Genomic DNA, 22,011 nt, shown 5'->3' with positions numbered 1-22,011 from the left:
TAAATTAATTAAAGCAACAAAACAACCCGAAGAGCCGGTTCGGAGCCGAAAGAGCTGGTTCTCTAAAAAGAGCCGGAAATCCTATCACTACTGAAGACTGTTATCCGCTTCGCTGTCACCGGCCGTGAGAAAGTCTTTTTTCCCTTAGAAAGTTCAAGACCCGCAGCTCGCGCAATCTGTCTGTCATGCGCATCCCAACGATTTGGCTGGAAACACATATTAACAAATTGCTTAGTGATAAACTATGGAATGCCAGGACTGCCATAATGAATTAATTAAATACACCATTAAATAATTAATTAAATGTGGCAATGATTAATTAAAATGTGAAATAAATAGACAATTAGTTAAATGTGTCAAAAACATTTTTTAATTAATTATTTAGGTAAGGCTGCAGTTTTTGCAGCGATCTCGTATAGAAAACTATTCCGCGCGTATATAAAACAGGTCCGCGGCTCCGAACCGTAGTAAAGGGACCTCTGGCTAATACATCAGCTAGAGGTCCCTGGTTGATCAGGTTCCGTGTTGGGCCCGTAGCCGAAAACTAGCTTTACTTTGTCACATCTTCTTTTATATATATTAAAAATAATGGTTTATATTATTTATAATGTATTATAATGCAATTGCAAGTGTTTTTCTTTTTGCAGTGTTTTTCTTTTTGCAGCGTTTTTCTTTTTGCAGCATTTTTCTTTTTGCAAGTGTTTTCTGAAGTTGCAGTCCGTTTGGCCTCTCAGGGCCTCCGTAGATATCCTTCTAACGTGACATGTTTTTAGTGCTCACATGTAAATTACGCGGTGTGAACGTCATAACTTTAGAACAAGGTGACGTAGGATTTTCAGAATAGTGCCTCAGGTCCATCTGCTAAAAATCTCTGACAGGTTTGATTTGTGTAATACTGGTTTTACCATTAGAGGGAGCCACACATCAAAATGTTGCCATCCAGCAGCAAAGAGCCAGAGGAAATGAAAGACCCTGAAGTGAACACGATGTGTTTCAGTCTGTGGAACAAAGTTAAAAATGATCTAGAAATGTGTCACACACTTCAAAAATGTAGAAGTTTGTATGTGATGAGCCTGTTAACATCCACCAGGACACCAGTGAAATACTGAAGGTACAGCTGTGTTTTAGCCACATGTTAAACCAGCAGATGCCTCTGAGCCAGATGTGTGTGTCTGTAATTAAAAGTGTGTATTCTATTTTGTGTGTGTGTGTGTGTGTGTGTGTGTGTGTGTGTGTGTGTGTGTGTGTATATATGTACAGTATGTTAATAATTTACATTTGCAACAGTTGGCACTGTGTGCTGTATCACAATTTTTTTTTTAAATTTGTTTTATTGTAAACACGTTTATTGTATTTTTATTCTAATATGCTGGTTTGGTGCTTCCATGGTGTGGTGGATGATGCGATGCTCTGACACTTTTAGAGTTTGGTGAATTTGGCCAAAACCGAGTTGTCACTTTAAGAATAATCAATTTCATTTAATAAAATTACAAGAAGTGTTATTTCCTTGTTTTACGTTTACGTCCTCGTTTGTTGTTTTAGAATAGCTACATTCATCCGTGCTTTTTTAAAAGGCATATTTTTGATTCATAATTAAAAATTGGTCATTCATTCATGTAATCCCACCAATTAATTCCACGTTGTGTTTTTGAGTTATGTAGTTAACGCTGAAGTCTGCTGTCTAAATTTCGCATTCTTATTTGACTCATATTTACTTTAACACCTTCTGCTATGTTTTGAAATGAACGACATCCTTAAAAATAAATATTCAAACTACTTTGGGTAAGTATGATTGTGCGAAAACTAGAATGTTGTTAACACGTAGGGATCACCCCCAAGACCCTTAATGTCTAACCTGCAGATAAAATTGAGGGGCAGGTAGCAGTAATGGTGTGAATGAGGCTACTGCAGCAGCCACATCCCCCAGCCTCTAACTAATGCACCTCCCAAGGCGTTCAGGGCCCTGTTTGTGTGGTGATATGTTGTGAACCTAATGACTAGAGTGTAATTAAAAAAAGAGGAAGCGTGTGAGACATGTTGACATCCTTGTCTCTACAAACAGTCCAAAATGTAAATCTCAGAAGTGAAAATGACACAAAATACGTGGACTGGACACCATTTAAGAACTTTAAAACATGAGAATCAGAATCAGAAAGACTTTATTTATCCCCAAGGGGCAATTAATATACAACAGAGCAGATAACCTTGAAGATAAGAACAATAAGAACAGAATACACAGAATATACAGTTTTAAAATTACAGTTTAAAATTAAAGTGACTGAAAGGTGAATACATAACTGTAAGTGACTAAGAGTGAATAAATTGTCGGTAGTATAAGAAGAGTGTAGAGTAGTTTTTGTTTCTGGTGTGGGAAATGGTCTTATCGGCTGGAGTTAAAAAGCAGAGTGGCCTTGGGGACAAAGGTGGCTCTCCTCCTCTCAGTCCTGCAGGAAATGCAGCAGAAGCGTCACACAGAGGGCAGCCATTGAAATGCAGGGTGAAGAACGTGAGAGGGGTCGTTGATGATTTTGGCTGCCTGTCTAAGGGCCTGTTGGCTGAAAACCTGTGCCAGAGTTCTGACAGGCAGGCCAATGATATTAGAGCACACTGATGCAGTGTGCTGCAGTCTGTTCTTGTTCTGAAGGCTGAGGGGGTGGAACCAGCAGGTGATGGAGAAGGTCATGATGCTTTCCGGGAAGGCGTAGTAAAAAGTCATCATGATGGGTGTGCTGACTCCAAAGGAGTTGAGTTTCCTAAGGAGGTATAGCTGTTGGTGGCACCTCCTGAGAATCTCCTCTGTGTTGGCAGAGAATTTCAGGAGGTTGTCAAAGATGGTTCCCAGGTATTTGTACTCCTCATCTACCTCCACTGGCTTCCCGTGGACGGTGGTGGTGACTGAAGCAGCCAGATCCCTCTGCCTACTGGAGAAGGTCACCACCATCTCTTACCACCATCTCAAACCTGGTGTAAAAGTGTTGAGGTCGTCAGGGAGGGAGGAGGGGTTCCCGCTCTCCACCTGGATGGTTCTGGGGGTGGTGACCATAGTATTCACAGAGGCCATGGTTTTGAGGCCCTGCCAGGCTGAGTGAGGCCCTCTTGAGCTCCTGGTTGACCTCCTTTTTGTCCAGAGCAGAGCCGGTGAAGAAAATCCTCTTTTTTTTTTCATTAAGGATTTCCTTGAGTTCCTTGGTGATCCAGGGTTTGCTGTTGGGGTAGATGGAGACTGTTTTTGAGGGGATAATGTTGTCAGCACAGAAGGAGATGTATGATGTCACCGTGCTGACTTGTTCGCCGATGTCATCAGAGGGAGAAAGAAGGCTGTCCCAGTCAGTGGCTTCAAAACATCCTTGTAGGGTGAGGATACTTTCCTCTGTCCACTGCTTGATGTTTTTGGTGACCTTTCTAATCCTCTTGATGACTGGGGTGTAAGCAGGGATGGTGTGGTAACATGAGAAAAGCACAAGAAAAAAGCTGAAGTCAGAAAAGGTTAAAAGGTGAAATACTTGACGACTTGTAGTCTTAATCATGTTGAAGTGGTCTCTGTAGCGCAATACATAACTATACTACTGCACACTGTGCAACCTAAACTTTACACCTATTATATTACAGTTTTCCACACTTCCTAAAAGACACTTCTTGAAGTCTTCCACCCTTTTGCCTAAACTCTACAAAAAAACAAACAAACAACAACCACACAAACACATTCAAAACTGGTTAAACTCAGAATCACACCGTATCACTCTGACTCTGTTACTTCTGACCTTTAATAACCTATTTATGCCACTGTTACAGGGCGTAAACTCACTTGTCAGTAGTGCACAGATCTTATCTGCAGTCTGGAATTCTGCTCTTATCAGAGCAGCAATAAAGAGTTCATAACATTTCTGAAATTTGCATTGAAACATTCCAAAATATACAATATGTAGTTTTGAATTGGTTTGTGTGTGTGTGTGTGTGTGTGTGTGTGTGTGTGTGTGTGTGTGTGTGTGTGTGTGTGTGTGTGTGTGTGTGTGTGTGTGTGTACCATGGCTAAATATCTTTGTGGGGACCAAACATTTTATTGTACTATTGGGGACAAGCAGCCCTTATAGGGACAAAATCACCATCCCCATAAGTCTGAAGGAATTTTTGAAACTCAAAATGCGGTTTTAGTGTCAGGGTTAGAGTTATGGTTATGGTTATAGTAAGCAGCTAGGGAAAGCATTATGTCAATTAGATGTCCCCACAAAAATATGAAAACACAACTTTCTGTGTGTGTGGCTATGCGTGTGTGTTAAATACAATGATATAAAAAGAGAACAAATCTCTGAGTTCATAACTTTGTAATGATTAATGATTCAGGAACCTTTGTACAAATGTATGAGTCAATCCAGGCTTGAGCAGCAAAACCTATAATTGTTCAAAGTCCAACAACAATACTTAGAAGAAGCAGGAGACACAGAGGCTGCTATTCCAGTGCTTTGAAAAACATTTGTTCGAGGTAGGATTTCTTATTTTCTGTATCGTCACATCCCTGCCACAGACCAACAATAATAATAATCAGCTGTTCCTTCTTGCTTTATCAGAGAATCAGTTTCAGTGTGACAGAAAGTGGTTTGAGCATTTCGCTCAAGATCACATTCATGAATTTCCACTGTTGTCTAATGCCACTTAGCTTGAGTGAGTAAACACCCACCACTAGAGTCTGTATGAAGACTACGGGTGAAGTCAGTGAGTGTTGGGAGAGAGACTCCAGTTTTTACCAGGTTTTGAATTTCGCACCATTTTGTAGAATTGACCGCAATGGATTAGTCTGTACCATTTTGTGTCCACATTGTTAGACTTTGTTGAAGAGTTGTTGACTCTCCTTCTGAGGAGTTACTAGAAAACTGCAGTGAGAGACAGTTGTTGCTCAGCATTGCTCTGTTAGACCCAAACAGACAAAAGAAAATCTGAAAAGCATAAAAACTTACAAAGATCTGAACGATCTCATTTAACCAAATGTGTGTAAATAAGCCAATCCTCAAATCCAATCAGCCATGAAAACCCAGAAGTACACGTAGAGGCGTAGGAGCTGTCACCTGTACTTTCTGATATTTTAAAGGGTTTAGAAAAAGCTACGTTACAAAACACATTGTTGTCTTGGTTTCTTTGACAGAGAAAATAGTAACAGGAAGCTTGCTTTTCTTTTTAATTTTCACAGTAATGAGCAATGCTCTTCAGGAGCTCAGTCTGATCTTCACACAAACCCTCAGCTTTCTCTGCTGCTGTGGGAACAGGAAGCAGGTGAAGAAGAGCACCAGAGAGGAAATCTGTACAGAAAGTCTTTGAACAAAGAAGAAATTCTTTCCAGTGTCTCTAAAAGTGTTTCTTTGAGGTATTTTTTTCTTGTTTCAGAGGATTGTGCTGTTGCTTCCTGTAAGACAGAGATAAAGAGCATTTGTTTTTGCTAATTTTCAGAGGTGAATCATGGCTCTTTATCAGATTTCTGGACTTTTTACACTTCGACTCTCATCCTTCATTAATGCTGCCCTGTCTCTAACTCTTCTCTTCTGCAGAGGTAAGTTTAGAGGCATAACACACCATTACAGGCTGAAAAAACATGTTCATCTTCAGATTATGAAAGAGTCGAGCCCTGGTCATGTACACAGAGAGACTCTTTACACAATAAAAAACACAGAAAAATGGGACAAAATTACTAACATAATGGTACAAATGTAATTTATTTGCATTGTTGTTGCTCTTTGTGTCATTTACTCTCTGAGTTTAAATAAAGAACAGACTCTTTTAGACTTCATCTGTGCAGAGATCCATCCATGTCTGAGGTGTTGCTTCAATCAGCCTTTCATCTGAATCCTACAGGAGTAAATCAAATCTGATGTGTTTCTTTGCAGGTTATTCTCAGGAAGCTCCAACAAAGCAAATAGTGGCTCTGCTGGGTGATGATGTTGTTTTACCCTGTTTCCTGACAACTCCTGTGGATGTATCACAGCTGCAGCTGGAGTGGGCAAGAACTGACCTGACACCAGGATTTATCTACATGTGGGACAAAAATAAAGAAAATGTGGAGTTGAAAGAGCCGTCGTACGCTGGAAGAACCTCACTGTCTTTTGATAAACTGAAGCATGGAGACGTCTCACTGACTCTCTCCAAAGTACAGCTGTCTGATGAAGGACCGTACAGATGTTTCATTCCACAACTGGGTCAAATGTCATATGTTCATCTTATTGTTGGTAAGATTATTTTATTTAACTTTATTATGACTAATTCCTATTATCAAAGTTTATTAGCACAAAAGAATCTTTTAAAAGTTTTCTGGAATATGTGACATTATTTGTCTTTTCCAGTGTAGATAAATAATTCAAAGTAACGATATTGATAATCTCACACACAGTTAGTAGATATCCAAATGTTCTCTTGTAAATTGAGTGCAGCAGATTACTGTGATTTCTCTCGTCTCCCTTCATCAGGGTCAGCATCTACACCCGTCATGAAGGTGATGTCAAATGTCAGCAGCAGGGTGGTGTTACAGTGTGAGTCTGCAGGCTGGTATCCAGAGCCTGAGCTGCTGTGGTTGGACGGTAAGGGAAACCTCCTCTCTGCTGGACCTACAGAGACCCTCAGAGGTCCTGATGACCTCTATACTGTCAGCAGCAGAGTGACTGTGGAGAAGAGACACAGCAACAACATCACCTGCAGAGTCCAACAGAGGAACACCAACCAGAGCAGAGAGACACACATACATGTTCCAGGTAATAATGACTCACAGTCAGAAACTATGTCATTATTTCACCCTCATCATGTGCAGTTTGAACCAAATCAGAGCTAGTTTTACAAAAATAACTTGTATTTCTTTATGTTTTAAGGCTCTGCTGTCAGGAAGGAACCATCGGCCACTTTCATCATCGTGATCGTTGGCCTGCTGTGGATTTGTACCATTGTCACTGTTGTGTGGAATTTCATACCATCAAAAAAACCTGGTGCGTCACACGTTTGTTTCCCCTCTCATTAATAATCAGACAATGTTTTTTGACACTGTGGATTTATGATACTCAGCTGAAATAACTAAGCAGAGCGTCACCTTTGTTCCACTCTATAAAAGTCTTTGATAACAACCAAACACATTCAATTCAATTTTATTTATACAGCACCAAATTACAACAACAGTCACCTCAAGGTGCTTTATATTGTAAAGTAGACCCTACAATAATACATACAGAGAAAAACACAACAGTCATATGACCCCTATGAGCAAATGCTTTGGTGACAGTGGGGAGGAAAAACTCCCTTTTAATAGGAAGAATCCTCCTTATTTTGTCATTTCTGTGTGCAGACCCCAAAGAGATTGAAACTGAGAAGAAAACAACAAAACAAAAATGCACCAGAGCTCCTGCTGACAACACCGAGATCATAGCAATAAAAGCAGTGCCGCCATCAGAACAGCTGGAAGACGACACATCTGCTGCTGAGGAGATCAAAGAAAACGAGAAGGAAAAGAAACAGAAGAAACAGAAGTACAGAATAAGTGGTTCAAAGAAAAAAGCTCAAATTTGACGACCGTTTGTCTTAAAAACAGAACTTTAGCTCTCATGCTGCATCCAATGTTTCGAGGAGCTGACGCCATAACGTGCATGACGTGAGACACGGAAGACTCCAAACATGTTTGACACTCTGTTTCTGTGCTCACCGTCACTTCATCATCACATCACGGAAAACATCAAACTTGTGATGTGTTCAGGAGTTTTCATCTATGAGGGAACTGCAGTGACGTCACAGAAAAAACTAAAAACCCTGCAGTTTGTTTCGCAGCACTTCCAGACTCACACACTGCATCGTGTGGTAAAGGCTTTACCCACTGGAGGGAACCACAGATCTGACTGTTGTGATAAAGCAGAGTGCATGTCAGCCTGTGGGTCACTTTTAAAGAGGAAGTTCAGAAATGTAAAATGAGTCATGTGACCTTCCTTATGCGTTTGCTTCTTTGAGTCTGTCAGCTACCTCCGCATTATCTGGAGGATGTTAGGAAGTTAATGATTGTTGCGACTCAACAGACGGACGTGCTTTCAGCTTTTCTAGTGTGTTATTTTCCTCATGTGTGTCATTGCCTTCAGTTTACATCCATGTTTATCGACCATCCAGTTTCATGTTGTGCTTTGTGCTGCACAACTGATGAAGTTCAGAATCACATTTATTTAAGTTTGTGCACAAACCAGTGTCACAGCTTATAACTGAGATGTGAGGGGTCGGCAGCAAGCTTCCACTTTCCACTGCAGAAAGACTTCAGATTGTTTGGAAGTGACCTTACAACCTTTCTCAGAGTGAAGAGCAACAGCCTGGCTTTGATTAGATTCATGTAGTGTCTTTGAAAAGTGTACAACATAATGAAATGAAGTTTAGCATCTAATCCAAAGTGTAAACTATGTGTGTAGATGTATTTGTATATACAATACACACACACACACACACACCAATTACAAGATGTACAGTATTTGCATGCAATATTAAAATACGCGGTGTGTATGATGTCCATGTGTACAGGGCTTTAGTTTTGCAGTTTTACTTTCAGTTCAGCAGAATGTTCAGCTGGATCTAAAACTCTGGTGTGATTACAGCGAGGGCGATCAGAGTGTGACGCACGCTGGGTCACTCTCACAGGTAACAGACTCACAGTGTAAGACAGAGACGGCGATCACTGGATTTGATGGTTTTATTATCAGACACAAAACACACTGATCAGTAAGTGTGTCATCTGTGAGATTTGTGACCTGCAGCAGTCTCTGTTAGTTTGTGTAATCTGAAGCCAGACTGTGCAGTTAAGACAAGTAAAAACTTGTTTCATTCAGAATCTGATGCCAACTTACCAGAGCATCCAGTTTGACCACAGCAGAGCCCAAAGACGATGACGTGCTGCCTTTCTGCTGGTTTTTTATCTCTGCTGAGCTCCAGCAAACTCTCATAACGACTTTATAACGACCGATTTACTGTAAAACTCAGGACAACAGGAGTTACAGTCTGCACCACTGCGGTAAGCCTTTTTTAATATATAATAATGTGTCTGTGTGTCTCTGTTTCGCTGTAGAGTTCCTGGTGAGTGTGATGGTGCACGTCCAGCTTTAGCAGACCGATGAACAGGTGAACACAGCGGACATGTTTCAGCATTAGCAGCATCATAAACAAACATGTTCTAAAAACGATATTTAAATATGAATTATGGTCTTAACAACAAATTTTCTCTTATAAAGTCAGACTTTCTGTCCACATTACTTTGATTTTTACTAGAAGTAATTTGTCAAAAAGACACAAAACACAGAACTGTTTCTTTTTCCAGATATTTTTCTTTTATTGGCGCTCTGAATAACACACAAACCCACCCTATAAAACCACCCTGTTGCTTTACAGAGCGTCCTGGGGTGGAGTCAGATTCCCACGCTTACGTTGTTATTTTTGCTCGTCTTGGTTCAAATTGTTTCCAGTGATTGAAGGTGGATCAGGTTTGTTTATTTGACCTAAAATCATGCAAAGAAATCACATTATACAGAGTACACACTTGCCTGTGTCGGACTGTGACATCATTGTTAACACGAGCCACGATCCTTGATCCATGATCCGAGCTCATGAGGTCGTCATTAAATTAAAAGCAACTCTAACTATGCACATCTTACATTTACATTTGTTAAAGTTACACTTACACTCTGTGGTCTCGCTTCACGTTGTGTCAGTGTGATATTGTGGTAACACCTAAGTGGACATTAAATGTTTCCATATGTAGGCTTACTGATACAAGATGCAAACCGGTGTCTCTCTGTGCTCACGTGCAATATGAGCACAGACTGTTTTACATTTGTTTGTTTTTTATTATCATTATTAATGTGAGATTAATCAGCTCTGTCTGTTTGATAGTCCACCGTTCACAGGTTTCAAGATGCGTTATCTTCAAACTTTGCCACAATAAACTAGGCCTTCAGGGTCATGAGTAGCTAGGCTGGCTAAACATTTAAACCTTGACCTTTATTGTTCTTGCACCCAAAGTCAAAGTTAACCTTGGAAAATTATTTCAAGAAACCATCTTGAGTAATATCTCATATGAAAAGGCGTGGAGAGAGCCATACGACACACTTTTTAGTTTTTTCAATTTGATGCCCTACAACATCCCAGTGACACCATAACAGGCTGATGTCTGCCTTTCACTCTCTGGGTGGAGGTCTGTGATGAAAACAGAAGCATTAGGGCAAGTGGTGAAAGACAGATGCTAATGTGTTCTATGGCAAAGAATAAAAGCATGAAAGATGTGTGTCTAAGTTAATTTGATCCATTTATTAATTAATTTAAGCAGTCACCTCAACGCACTTTATATTGTGAGGTATAGACTCTACAATAATACAGAGAAACCCCGGCGATCCACTATGAGCAAGCACTTGGTGACAGGGAGAAGAAGAAAACCTGTTGTAGAAGCAGACTCAGAGAGGGCCGACCAAACATATATGACATATTTTAGTCATATTTCGATGACTAAAGAAAGACATAAAATATGTTCTCATCAGTCCATGTTGAACTTTATTTTGAACTTATATTCATATGAAGATAAGTTCATATTGAATCAAAAATAAAACAGGGTTTGTGCATCATGTAACCTCTGAGACTGTGGGGTTTCAGGCCCAGTGTTGATGTCTAAGCGAGGGTCTGAAACCTTTCCATTGCTGGAAACATGTCACAGTTCTGATTATAATATTTACAGACAGTTTCAGCCTCCGTTCTGCGGCAGATTGCAGTTAAGTGTTGAGAGAGAGGAATGAAAATTAACACCTAAGTGGACAAGTTCAAGTATCTCAACGTTCTATTTATAGCAGTGCAGTGAGAGTGGATCGACAGACTGGTGCAGCGTCTGCAGAGATGTGGCCTGAGAGAAAACTGTAAGCTGTTGGTTTACTGGTCGGTCAACATTCCTAACCTCACCCAGGAGTGACATTTCAGAAACAAACAACTTTAAAATGTGTTTGAGCACTCACTTAGAGAAAGTTCAGACACGTGTTGTTGTGTTTACTTCAATCATTTTGTTTGAACTGACAAAAAAATTTCCCAAATCTCTGATGAATAATTTTGATCATATCTTTTCATTAAATGCAGTAATGATGATCTTTTGAATGACCTTTATTTTGTTTTGTTTTTTATAAAGACTGAACATCACTCATTAAAAAATAGAAAACAAATTTAGAATGGACGTAAAAGGGAAGGGTTTTTTTTTTCTAGAAATAACTATATTACCGAATCAGTTTCACAATATCAGACCGTTAGCATGCTTCACTGAGAGCTGAAGAGAGTAAAAGCCTTTTGTTTTGACTTTCAGATAAGAAGCGAAGGATGTCTCTTCAGGAGATCTTCTGGAGACCGTCAGCTGTCACTTCTGTTTTGGTGCTTCTAACACTTCTCTTCTGCAGAGGTAAACCTCTGATGTTCCTGTACACTATCTCAGACACTTGGTTGTGCTCATTCCCAGCTTGTACCTTACCTCATGTTGCTATGTGTCAGATAGTCTCTGGGACACCTTGGGGCAGCCTGTAGCTCTGGTCCTGTTGGCTGTGGTAGAGTCTTAGCTCTATGGATCTGATCTTAGGGCCTCTTCTTGTGCTGCCATGATCAGAGCCTCTGTACAGTCCTGTAAGGTGGTCTTTTCCAACCACTGGTAGGATTTCTTGATACCAGCCATTTCCTCAATCTGTCGATGGTACATCCCATGCAGGTGTTTGGTCGTCCATGACAGTTTCTGTCCTGTTCCTCCTCATTGTCCTCTTCAGCTAGCTGATGGAGTCTTGAAGCAGCTGATCTCAGGGGGGCTTTTTCCTGATGTATTCATGGATTGTTCGTGTTTAATCCTGGATTGTGGTTCTGCCACATGAATTCTCACCATTTCTCTGTTGCTCATAGAGCACCAGGATGCTGGACTTTGGGTGGAATCCTGCACGCATAATAATCTGTATCTGTCTTTACATCAGTCACATATATCTTCTCATGTGATGATTTTGTTACTGCAGCTGAGTATCTTATGACTGTTATGAAATAGTATGTATAAAACATGTCAGGTCCTGATGCTGTCCAGCTCTTCATTCTGGAGACTCATTGTTAGTTGTCTGCATTTCTGATGTTGACTGACTCTCTGTGGTCTACTCTTAGGTCCACCACCCACTTGCTGTTAGTGTTCTGTGATGTGCCCTTCTCCCAGATGTTCTTGCAGACCTTGTTCTAGTCTTCTCTTGAAGCTGAGAGTACACCTTGGACTAATATTTGGAGAGCAGCCTATTTACTCTCCAGGCCTCTGCTTCTCTGGCATATCTCTTCAGCCTCAAACGAGTGAACAGACCTGTGAGCAGTTGTTTGGCACTTTTTAGAATCTCAGTCATGAACATCTTGCTCTTCATCATATCATCCAGGACCCGTCTTATAAAGCTCTACGGAGTGGAGAAGTTTCAATGTGTGAGACAAAAACTGGCTTTTTTTGCATATGAACCCTAAAAGATCAATTCTGCTGGAGGCGTAACACAAGGTAACAATGGTAATATTTTTATTTTAAAAAATTTATTTTACTAATTATAGAAGCATCTAGAGACATCAAACTCTTTTTTTACTGTGAAGAATGAGGTGAAATTAAAGAAAAAGCTTTGAAAAAGGTCTATCCAATTACCCTGCATGCAATGGCTCAATGATTTCTCTCGTCTCCCTTCCTCAGGGTCAGCATCTATACCCGTCATAAAGGTGATGTCAAATGTCAGCAGCAGGGTGGTGTTACAGTGTGAGTCTGCAGGCCGGTATCCAGAGCCTGAGCTGCTGTGGTTGGACGGTGAGGGAAACCTCCTCTCTGCTGGACCTACAGAGACCCTCAGAGGTCCTGATGACCTCTATACTGTCAGCAGCAGAGTGACTGTGGAGAAGAGACACAGCAACAACATCACCTGCAGAGTCCAACAGAGGAACACCAACCAGAGCAGAGAGACACACATACATGTTCCAGGTATGACTCACATTCAGAAACAAACTATTTTATTATTTCACCCTCATCATGTGCAGTTTGAACCAAATCAGAGCTAGTTTTACAGGAATATTCTTCTATTTCTTTATGTTTTAAGGCTCTGCTGTCAGGAAGGAACCATCGGCCACTTTCATCATCGTGATCATTGGCCTGCTGTACGTTGGCGCTGCTATCGCTTTCGTTTGGAATTTCATGCTATCAAAAAAACCTGGTGCGTCACACGTTTGTTTCCCTTCTCTATATTTTCTGGAGTATGAAAGGCTGAATTTCTGAGACTAAATTGAGCACAGTGTCAGCTTTGTTTCCCTTTATAGGAGTCTGAATATGTTCGTTCATGGACAGTAATGCTGCTCTGGACTTTGGAAATTAACAAGTGATCATTTCAGCATTATCTTACCTGAATGAATATTTTATTCTCACACTGCTCAGTTTCCAGTTTATGATTGCTCAGTATTTTTACACTGTGGTTCAGGGATGAATGTAACATTACAGGATCTTGCAAAGAAAAGCGTCTGGACTTCTTTAAGGCCCCACCTTGCATGATAAGGTGGGGCCAGGTTTCACAATGAACTCACCCAAAACTCTGGCTGATTGGAGCCCACACCCAGTTTCACACCTTGGCTCAGGCGATTAGAGGATCATCAGGGGGTCCATTTGTCCCTCTGTGGGGGGAAACTCCCACTAGGTTTATATCTGGGACTCTCCACCATTTGACCTTAGAACTGAAGAAGCTTCTCGGATGAGAGGTGAAACGTCTTCAAGTAACTTAAAGAAGTCCAGACGCTTTTCTTTGCAAGCTTCTTTGACTACGATGACCTGGATGACTGAGAACCTTCACAGACAATACAGGATCTTAACCAGCAGGAGGGACCAGAGGGAGTGTCAGTGGGGTTAAACAGGAATATAAATCAACAAACGCATGATAATTGCTCTGACTAATGCGTACTTTTATTTTAATGTTCCCACACAGTTACAGGTATTTTATGGTCACATAAAAATTACAATAGGAAAGCTGTATTCAAACACACAAACACATGTATATGTATGACACTTTTCCTTTCTGTGTTTAGACACCAAGGTGAATGAAACTGAGCTGAAAACAATGAAACAAAAACGCAGCAGAGCTCGTGGTGACGACACCGAGAACAAAGAAATAAAAGAAGAGCCGCCATCAGAACAGCTGGAAGACGACACATCTGCTGTTGACATGAGTGAGGTGATCAAAGAGGGCGAGGAAAACCAGGAAACAGAGACTCAGAGTACGGCACAGTCAGCCTTAACCAGCAGTGAAAACTAAAGAACAAGAAGCTCTCTGAGAGCACAAACCTCAGGCAGCTCGCTGTTTGTGCAGTGCTTACTTTTAAGCAAGAATAGTGTATTTTTATATAACATTACACTGGAGTAGGATAATAAGTATGTGAAAATAAATGGACATTAATGACTTGAACTTATTATGTAATATTGTACTGCATTATATTTATAACTAACTCATTCATTCTCCTGACAATACTTTAAAGATTTAACACATTTTGGGGTCAACGTGAAAGAAAGACAGATGTGAAATGTAAAAGTGAGGTCAGAGGTCAAAACTGACATCATATTTTAAATGTACTTTCTATATACTTTAGGGGCAGGGATAGCTCAGTAGGTAAAGTGGTCGCCCCATGATCGGAAGGTCGGCGGTTCGAATCCACTTAACGGCTACCCTGAGGTACCCCTGAGCAAGGTACCGTCCCTACACACTGCTCCCTGGGCGCCTGCTTAGTGGGCTGCCCACTGCTTCACTGAGTGAATGGGTCAAATGCAGAGAAAAAACAAGTAATTTCCCCATGGGGATCAATAAAGTATCCATTATTATTATTATTATATGTTAACGATACACACCACACTTGTAAGAATCATAAAGTTTAACTCTTTTTTGTTAGTTTTCCATCAGTAAACCATCAAACATGACCCCACTCTGAATCCCTGAAAAGTTTTATCAGAAGTCATTCAAACTTTTCCAGCTCTGGTGTTTACAGATGCAATGACCCACAGAGACGATCAGATGATAGAAAAGTCCAAACTCATGATGTTTTTAATTGCATTTCACTTTCAGTTACTTTTTTGTTTTTGATTATCTGCTGACAATTCATTTCACTTTTCTTTATGCAGCATCAAATCACATCAGCAGTTAACTTCCAGGTTAACACATTACATTGTGTGTTCCCACTAGAGGGAGCTACAGAGCAATCTGCTGCTATGACACCAGGATAAAGCAGGTTGTGTTTACAGCACAGCAAAGAGCCAGAGGACATGAAAAGATGTTCAGAAATATAAAATGTGGAACTTCCTGTTGATGTGACCTTCCTCTTGTGCATTTGGTTTTGTGGTTCTTCTTTGGGCGTCGACTGTATCTCTGTCAAAGCTGATGGATGGTTAGAGGGTCGTGATTGTTGATTTGTTGATGCCAACACAATCAGATGATCCCAAAGACACCAGTGTGTATTTTTAAATGAGTCAGTGTGGAGTAAAGTTCCTTTACTGTTTAATGGTACAGTGTGCCACACATGTTTTCATCTGTTTTTTCTAATGTGTGTCATTGCCTCCTGTTTAAAGCCACATTTATGGGCCATCCAGGCACTATGTGTTTGTTTTTGTGTTGTTTCTCTTGGTTTTGTAAATGATTTCTGTTTTTGTAAATAAAGTTTCTAAGTTACTCCCTTATTCTGCCTCCACAGTCGAGCTGTGACAGTATTTATGTCTGACTAAATACACCCACTGAACAGAGAGTACACACGCTGTCCATTCTGAGGGTTACATAACAGGACATACAAAAAATAAAAAAGCTCTTAATTTTTTTTTTAATATAAAACCTCAAATAAACAAAAGCACATATTATGCCCTGTTGTTGTTTATTTAATAGAAAATAAGTCAAACTACAGAAGCAGTCCTGCAAAAAACTGAGCACAGACTCTTATTCAGTACCACACATAGTAGGATTAACTTGATGTAATAGTTTTGGTATGATTTTATGGGTCATCTTTACATCCTGACATGCAAGTATTTGTTCATGCACAGCTCTCTGAAGGTCCCACAACAGTATTTGAGTCAGGCTGAGGTTTGGACTGACCGGCTCATTGCTGCATTTTGGTTCTTTTCACTTTCAGTGGTGTAGATTTGCTGCTGTGCTTGGGATCACTTTCCCTGATGATCCAGTTTCAGCCAAGCTTTAATATAATACTTTGGCATACAGAGAAATTGATGTTGAACTCAATAGCTGTGAGGTGCCTGAATCATCACGCCTCCAACACCGGGCTGTCAGCTGTGACGAAGCATGAAGCGAGCTTTGTAAATGTTGTCCTGGTAAGTTTATGGGCTCAGTCTCTCATTTAAGGTCAAACTAAATGAAACATGGAGTCAGTTTTTAAAGCCCTAAAGAACAGGGTCAGAGATTAAATTTGATCCACTGTGACAGAAAGTTTTGTATTTATAGCAACCCATGAAAACATCACAGGCTGTGTCTCACACTAAACACAGTCTTTACTGAATACACACTGCAGAATCAGGTTGCATGGGAAAAGCACCACTCTCTGGGTAATGATAGTTTATAGCAGATATAAGCTGTAATTCTTAGTAATCATACAAGGTTTTTCCACAGAGGCCTGTGGGAAGAGACATTTGCTGCAAGCAAGGAAGCAGAATCGACTCCACATGGAAGCAGTTGCTACGGTACTGTTCAAAAGTTCTGAGTCACCCTTAATTTTTTTATATTTTGGAGGAAAGTAAGAAATTTGGGCCACTTTATTTCCTTTAAGTAGTTTCACGAATTGTTCTCCGGGCTTTTTGAAGGATATTTTCCTTGGGGGAGGCCAATCCATGACTAATAGTCAATTGTCAGCACCAGTCAGATGATTTCCAGGTGGTCTAACATTGTGGATCCAAATCTGATGGTAATTCTCTGTCTCCAACACCACCGGCTGAAATGCAGTTTCAAACCATGGTAGAGCCTCCACCGTGTTTCACAGATAACTGCAGACACTCCTCCATGCATATTGACAATGATTTAAACCAAACATTTCAAGTTTGGTGTCATCACTCCACAAGATGTATTGAATCTGTTTTTGTCCAGTTTTTGTGTAGTTTGTCATGCTTCAGCCTGTTTCCCTACCTAATGGCTTCTTGACAGCCACCTTTCCACTGAGACCATATCTGATGAGGGCTTCAGGAAACAGTAGCTGGATCAACAGACAGTTGCGTCTCAGGTCCTATTTCAGCTCAGTCTGCTGTAGATATTTTTTTAGGCCTGCCACTACTTCTTTCATCCTCCACTTGGCCAGTTTTTTCCAACTCGGCTGGGTGTGGAGCGTTTCCTTTTTAGGCATAAACTGCACAACCCACCTACACATGCCAAGTTTTAGGCTAATAACTCTGAGTGCTCTTGTCTATGCTGGATAAATGTTTGGTTCCTCAGTCTCGTCATGCTGCATTTTTCTAGCCTTTTAGGGTTGTGGGCATTATCAATGTCATGTATGAAAGATACACAACAGAACAGAAATACAAAGAACACAAAGAACTTTAATTTGGAACAACAGCAGAAAGAGTCAGCTCTGAGATTAAAGAGGAACATTCTTTGAAATAAATTAAACAGCACAAACGTGGCAATAATTAAATAATAATATAATACTTATTTTTTTGCCTAAGTTTCACAGAAGGCAGCAGAAATAAACAGCACAAACAACAAACAGCATAAATATGGAGCTGCACTGTCTACATGTTGGCGGATCCAGAACGTCAAATGAATATCTGCAGTTTCAAGTTTCAGTTCATGGCCGTTCACACCCTAAAGGGTGGGTCTGAGGGCAACCATGAATAAAAGGAGTAGTGAGACCAAGTTTGATTTAGATTCATGATCACTGAGCTATTTTTAATTAAAATTTTAATTCCAATGTATAATCTATTAATAGAGTCTCCATAAATTATGTTTTTGGTACTTCAGAGGTCTTTGGTGTCCTTCCAGTCTTCAATGTCTCCAACATGTTTTTCGACTCAGTTTCTACTTCAGTCCTTCCACATGATGTGTGACTGAACTGTTCCCACTGAAAATGTCTTTCCAAGGCTGTGGGTTGGAAATATCCAGTAAACTGTGACCAATAAACCAGCATGTTCATTTCAGTTCAACACAGTGAAAACCATGAAGGACTTTCCCACTTAACCTCCTAAGACCCGAACTCTTCCACAGCATGCATTTTTAATTTCTCTTTGATATTTGGGCTGATTAGGACCCGATGAATGTAAAAACAAAGACTTACCAGACTTTTTCTTTACCTGATTTTTGTTTCTAAGAAAAATGAGAGCCACATACGAGCATATTTATTTAAAATTTCAATAGAACAGTAGCAGTATAATGTCCTCATAAGTGAATATCAGGCCCTTGTAAAGAAAAATTGAGTATTTTGTTCAAAATAACCCAAAATGTGATGTTCACATATGTGGACGCCAGGTCCTAGATTAAATTTGTCCACTGGAGGTCATTCAGAAGCTTACTGAAAGATTCAAGGTGACCTTGACCAGCAAGATGTACAATTTAAATAAATGAGAACATTAAACCTGACAGTAATAAATAATGCTCTTTATCCTGCTAAGTGTTGATCTCCAGACTGAACTTCAGGTCTCTAATGAAGTCCAAGCAGTCCTCCAGTGTTGGACAGAGAGCTACAAGTGAAAAAAGAAAGTACAAAGAGGGTGAAAGAGATGGACCAAAGAACAAAACTGCAACGACATGATAGAGTCACATTCAAACTAGCCTCTAGTCTCTCATCCAGATCACCACACCCTGAACCCACTGCTCCACCCCTCCCCTGCAGCTGAGCCACAAACCACACCACAACTACAAAGAGGTGAAGCTTGGACATCTCTGCTGGCACATCCTCCTTTGAGCCTTTGAACTCAAAAGTTAAAAGTTGCAATAAATATTCAACTAGTGTACAATTATAGAGGATGAACACATCCATAGAAATTGAAACTGTTTTTGTAGCTGGCTATGAAGACGTGGATTTCTGCTGGCTTTTAACATGACAGTCTGTGAGGGCTGACTTGAGTAGATGAACTGCAGTTTGGGGCATTTTCACCCCTGCTTGGCATTAGCTCAGTGTACATGTTGGTTTTTAAACAATCATTAGGGTTAGATCGAAATAATGTTGCTGACAAGGAATGGAAAATAATTTAACCATTGGTTTTAGACTGGCTACTTCACTGCATCTGAATCCAATTTAAAGAATAACTACATGTGGCTTGTTTCATATATTTACTGTTTAGATATCCAGATTTTGCACGCTGTGTTTTTTCTGATACAACACTTGAGTCTTCACCTGAGGTCGAAGTTTAAATCAGACTCCGTTTATAGAAGTGACCTTATGATGGGTCTCAGTGCTGCTGGGCCAAGTGTCTTCCTGTGGCTGCTGGTTTGAACCTCCAACCTGACTATCAGGATCCAGCAGAGCCAGAAAAGGTAAATCTCCAATGCTCTCAGGTCCATTAACACCAACCCTCCTTTGAACTCCTGGAATTGTTATGGTTGGTTTGGGTCACTTTGTCGCCTTGATGCTTCTGTTGAAAGAAGTTGAATAATAAGTCAGTCTGATGGCAGAAGAAACAACAACATGTTTGTGTTTGTTTGTTTCTGATATACATTTTATTTGACGGCGAGAGAAATACGCAGTCACAGCCACAACCGACACAAAGGCAGTAACTACGACAACCAGAAAGACCCTGGACCGACCTGCTGATATATAAAAAAGAAAAAAAATGAACAAGGTCACCACACAAAACATCTCACCCAAACAAAAACAATGCAGAGAAAATGTGGGTTGTTATCTCACTATTTCTTGGAGACATCTCACGAGGATCTGGAGTTTGGAAGTTTCTAGGATACACGGGACTCTCTGTCGTAGAGGTCTTAGCGTACTTTGGATCTAAAATATAGTCATGATCTGTTCACATGAAGGTTTGGAAATGAGTTGAAAACAAAAACGTACCAAAACAAATCTTCTCACCGACTACAAGTTCAACAACAGCAGCTTTCACTCCGCTCTGCAGCTTGGGGATGAAACATCTGTATCTGCCGTTGTCTTCCTCCGACACGTTCAGGATCTTCAGTGAAATGTTCCCGTGTTTCATGTCGTCCATGAACAGCTCCGTCCTCCTGAAGTACGAGGCCATCTTCATGTCGGGGACCTCCTGCCTGTCCCTGTACAGGTGAACGTACTCCACTCGGCTCAGCCGGTCCGACGGGTCGGGCTTCAGGTCGGGTTTGGACCACTCCACCGTCAGACCCTGGACATCGAACATGGGCTCCAGGTGACACGGCAGGATGACATCATCACCCGGAGCGGCGATGATTGGAAGATTTGAACCAATCACCAGAACCTCACCTGGAAATATGGAAAATTAAACGTCTTGAACTCCACAGACCCCTGTAGAGTTACACACTGACGAAATAAACGCTAACAACAGTTGGCTCTGCCACTTTATACTGTAAAGTGAAAACTCTACAGTGATCCGGAGAAATCAAAAGAACCTCTAAGAAAAAGCACTTGGTAATAAAAAAAAAGAACTTTATTTTAACAGGAAGATGCCTCTGACAGAACCAGGCTCAGGGAGGTGCAGCCTCATAAAGAGCATAAAGATGAATTATGTTTAACTGTGTTATGGTCACCTTTTTGTTTTTACTGCTGAACAACTCATGTTAGCATCCTGACATTAGCGAGTCTCACCACTGGACTGCCTTCGTTAATGTGTGATTTTAACCTCAGCAAATAACCTGTTATTATAGGAGTCTGTGCAGTAAATACAGACACTCTGTGATGTTACTCATTCATTTAACTCTTTTAAATAACAGCTGTCAACTGTGACTGAAGACACAGTGTTAGCTGTTAAATGACTGTGTAGAAAAGTAGTTTGCGGTTCCAGCCTCGTAAACTTTTATTTTAAACTGATGACAGTTGCTGCCTCTGGGAGAAATATAAACTTCACACTTAAACTGTTGAGTCATGTGGAGCCTAAATGATGTGACACTGAAATATTGAAGAAAATAAGTCACACACATCTCTGAGACCAGCCAACAAACTGAACGAGTATCTCTGAGCAGCTACAGATTCATCTGAGATGAGACACGTGCACATTCATCTTAGTCAGTATTTTTTGAAGCTTTTAGCTCTGCTTGAATGTGTGAGGGAGTTTTCTTGGTTTCTTCAGATTCAATACTTGGAGTCCTTTATAATACATAAATGCACATGTTCTAAAGCTAAACTTTCTTTCTAAAAAGACAATTACTTACTTTTGTGCTTTTATGACTTTTGTATGTTTTAAATGTTGCTATTAAGTTGGAAAGAAGGTCTCTATCACAGATAGCTGTAAATTCCTTAGATATCAGGACACAAAGACACGACACATTTTCAGATGATCATCGGTTTTTAATCTTTGATTGTTTGAAGTTTATTGACATTAAACCTCCATAAAAGTACCAAACTTGACAGAAAAACTTTGCTCATCATGAATGCAGAAGTTACCTGTCATCACCTTCAGTGACGCCACAGTAAGAAGTAGTGGCTCTACTGAATCTGGCAATCTGGCCCAAACAGCTATTATGTTATGACATCTTTCTTAAAGTTATTTGTTGTGCAACGTTTAATTAAGATCATTATTTACCTTGAACAGGAGTCCTGACGATGAAAGCCGAGCACAGGATTAAAGTCCAGAGTGGAAAAGGGAAAAAAGAGTCCTCAAAGTGCGATTTGTAGACACACATGATGAGAGCAAGCTCAGACAGTCTGTGGCTGAGAGAAGCAAATCTTCTTCTTCTTCTTCTTCTGTACAGCTGCAGTCAGGTCTGCCTCCTACTAATAAACGATGCAGCCCCTCCTTACCGCTCATGTGAACATCCAGGCTGTGAATGGGGAGGTTTCAATCACAGTGTTCATGCCGTAAATCTTTTAGCTGTCACAGTCTGACTCTTCCTCATTTTATAACTC

The 22,011-nt window shown here is 40.4% G+C and overlaps 3 protein-coding genes across 5 annotated transcripts; 2 read left to right on the top strand and 1 right to left on the bottom strand.

Annotated features, from left to right (window-relative positions):
- The first annotated feature begins 4,346 nt into the window (after nt 1-4,346).
- LOC143417024 (butyrophilin subfamily 1 member A1-like) lies at nt 4,347-8,504 on the top strand. The gene is made up of 7 exons (XM_076882665.1): nt 4,347-4,480; nt 5,183-5,356; nt 5,440-5,539; nt 5,874-6,212; nt 6,450-6,731; nt 6,846-6,959; nt 7,313-8,504. Exons 3-7 carry the CDS (start codon nt 5,449-5,451, stop codon nt 7,531-7,533), a joined length of 1,047 nt encoding a protein of 348 aa, XP_076738780.1. The 5' UTR covers nt 4,347-4,480; nt 5,183-5,356; nt 5,440-5,448; the 3' UTR covers nt 7,534-8,504.
- A 4,209-nt stretch (nt 8,505-12,713) lies between these two features.
- On the top strand, nt 12,714-14,615 carry LOC143415141 (butyrophilin subfamily 1 member A1-like). The gene is made up of 3 exons (XM_076880605.1): nt 12,714-12,982; nt 13,098-13,211; nt 14,071-14,615. The coding sequence occupies exons 1-3, from the start codon at nt 12,730-12,732 to the stop codon at nt 14,295-14,297; spliced, it is 594 nt and encodes a 197-aa protein (XP_076736720.1). The 5' UTR covers nt 12,714-12,729; the 3' UTR covers nt 14,298-14,615.
- Nucleotides 14,616-17,537: 2,922 nt separating this feature from the next.
- On the bottom strand, nt 17,538-21,918 carry LOC112431152 (myelin-oligodendrocyte glycoprotein-like). Of its 3 annotated transcripts, XR_013095750.1 has the most exons (6): nt 21,689-21,916; nt 20,035-20,412; nt 19,861-19,953; nt 19,671-19,763; nt 19,351-19,588; nt 17,538-18,694 (listed from the first exon to the last, which is right to left on the bottom strand). XR_013095750.1 is itself a non-coding variant. In XM_076880602.1 (5 exons), coding segments are annotated over exons 1-5 (663 nt in total). In that variant the 5' UTR covers nt 21,789-21,918; the 3' UTR covers nt 17,538-19,586. The 3 variants fall into 3 exon arrangements, 2 of the variants coding, with proteins under 2 accessions (XP_076736717.1, XP_076736711.1); XM_076880602.1 differs by having other exon boundaries at nt 17,538-19,588; nt 19,671-19,760; nt 21,689-21,918; XM_076880596.1 differs by having other exon boundaries at nt 17,538-19,588.
- Nucleotides 21,919-22,011: the final 93 nt, after the last annotated feature.

The sequence above is a fragment of the Maylandia zebra genome, linkage group LG3 (assembly GCF_041146795.1).
Source record: "Maylandia zebra isolate NMK-2024a linkage group LG3, Mzebra_GT3a, whole genome shotgun sequence".
NCBI classification, from domain to species: domain Eukaryota; kingdom Metazoa; phylum Chordata; class Actinopteri; order Cichliformes; family Cichlidae; genus Maylandia; species Maylandia zebra.
This window is presented reverse-complemented; position numbering and strand designations above follow the sequence as displayed.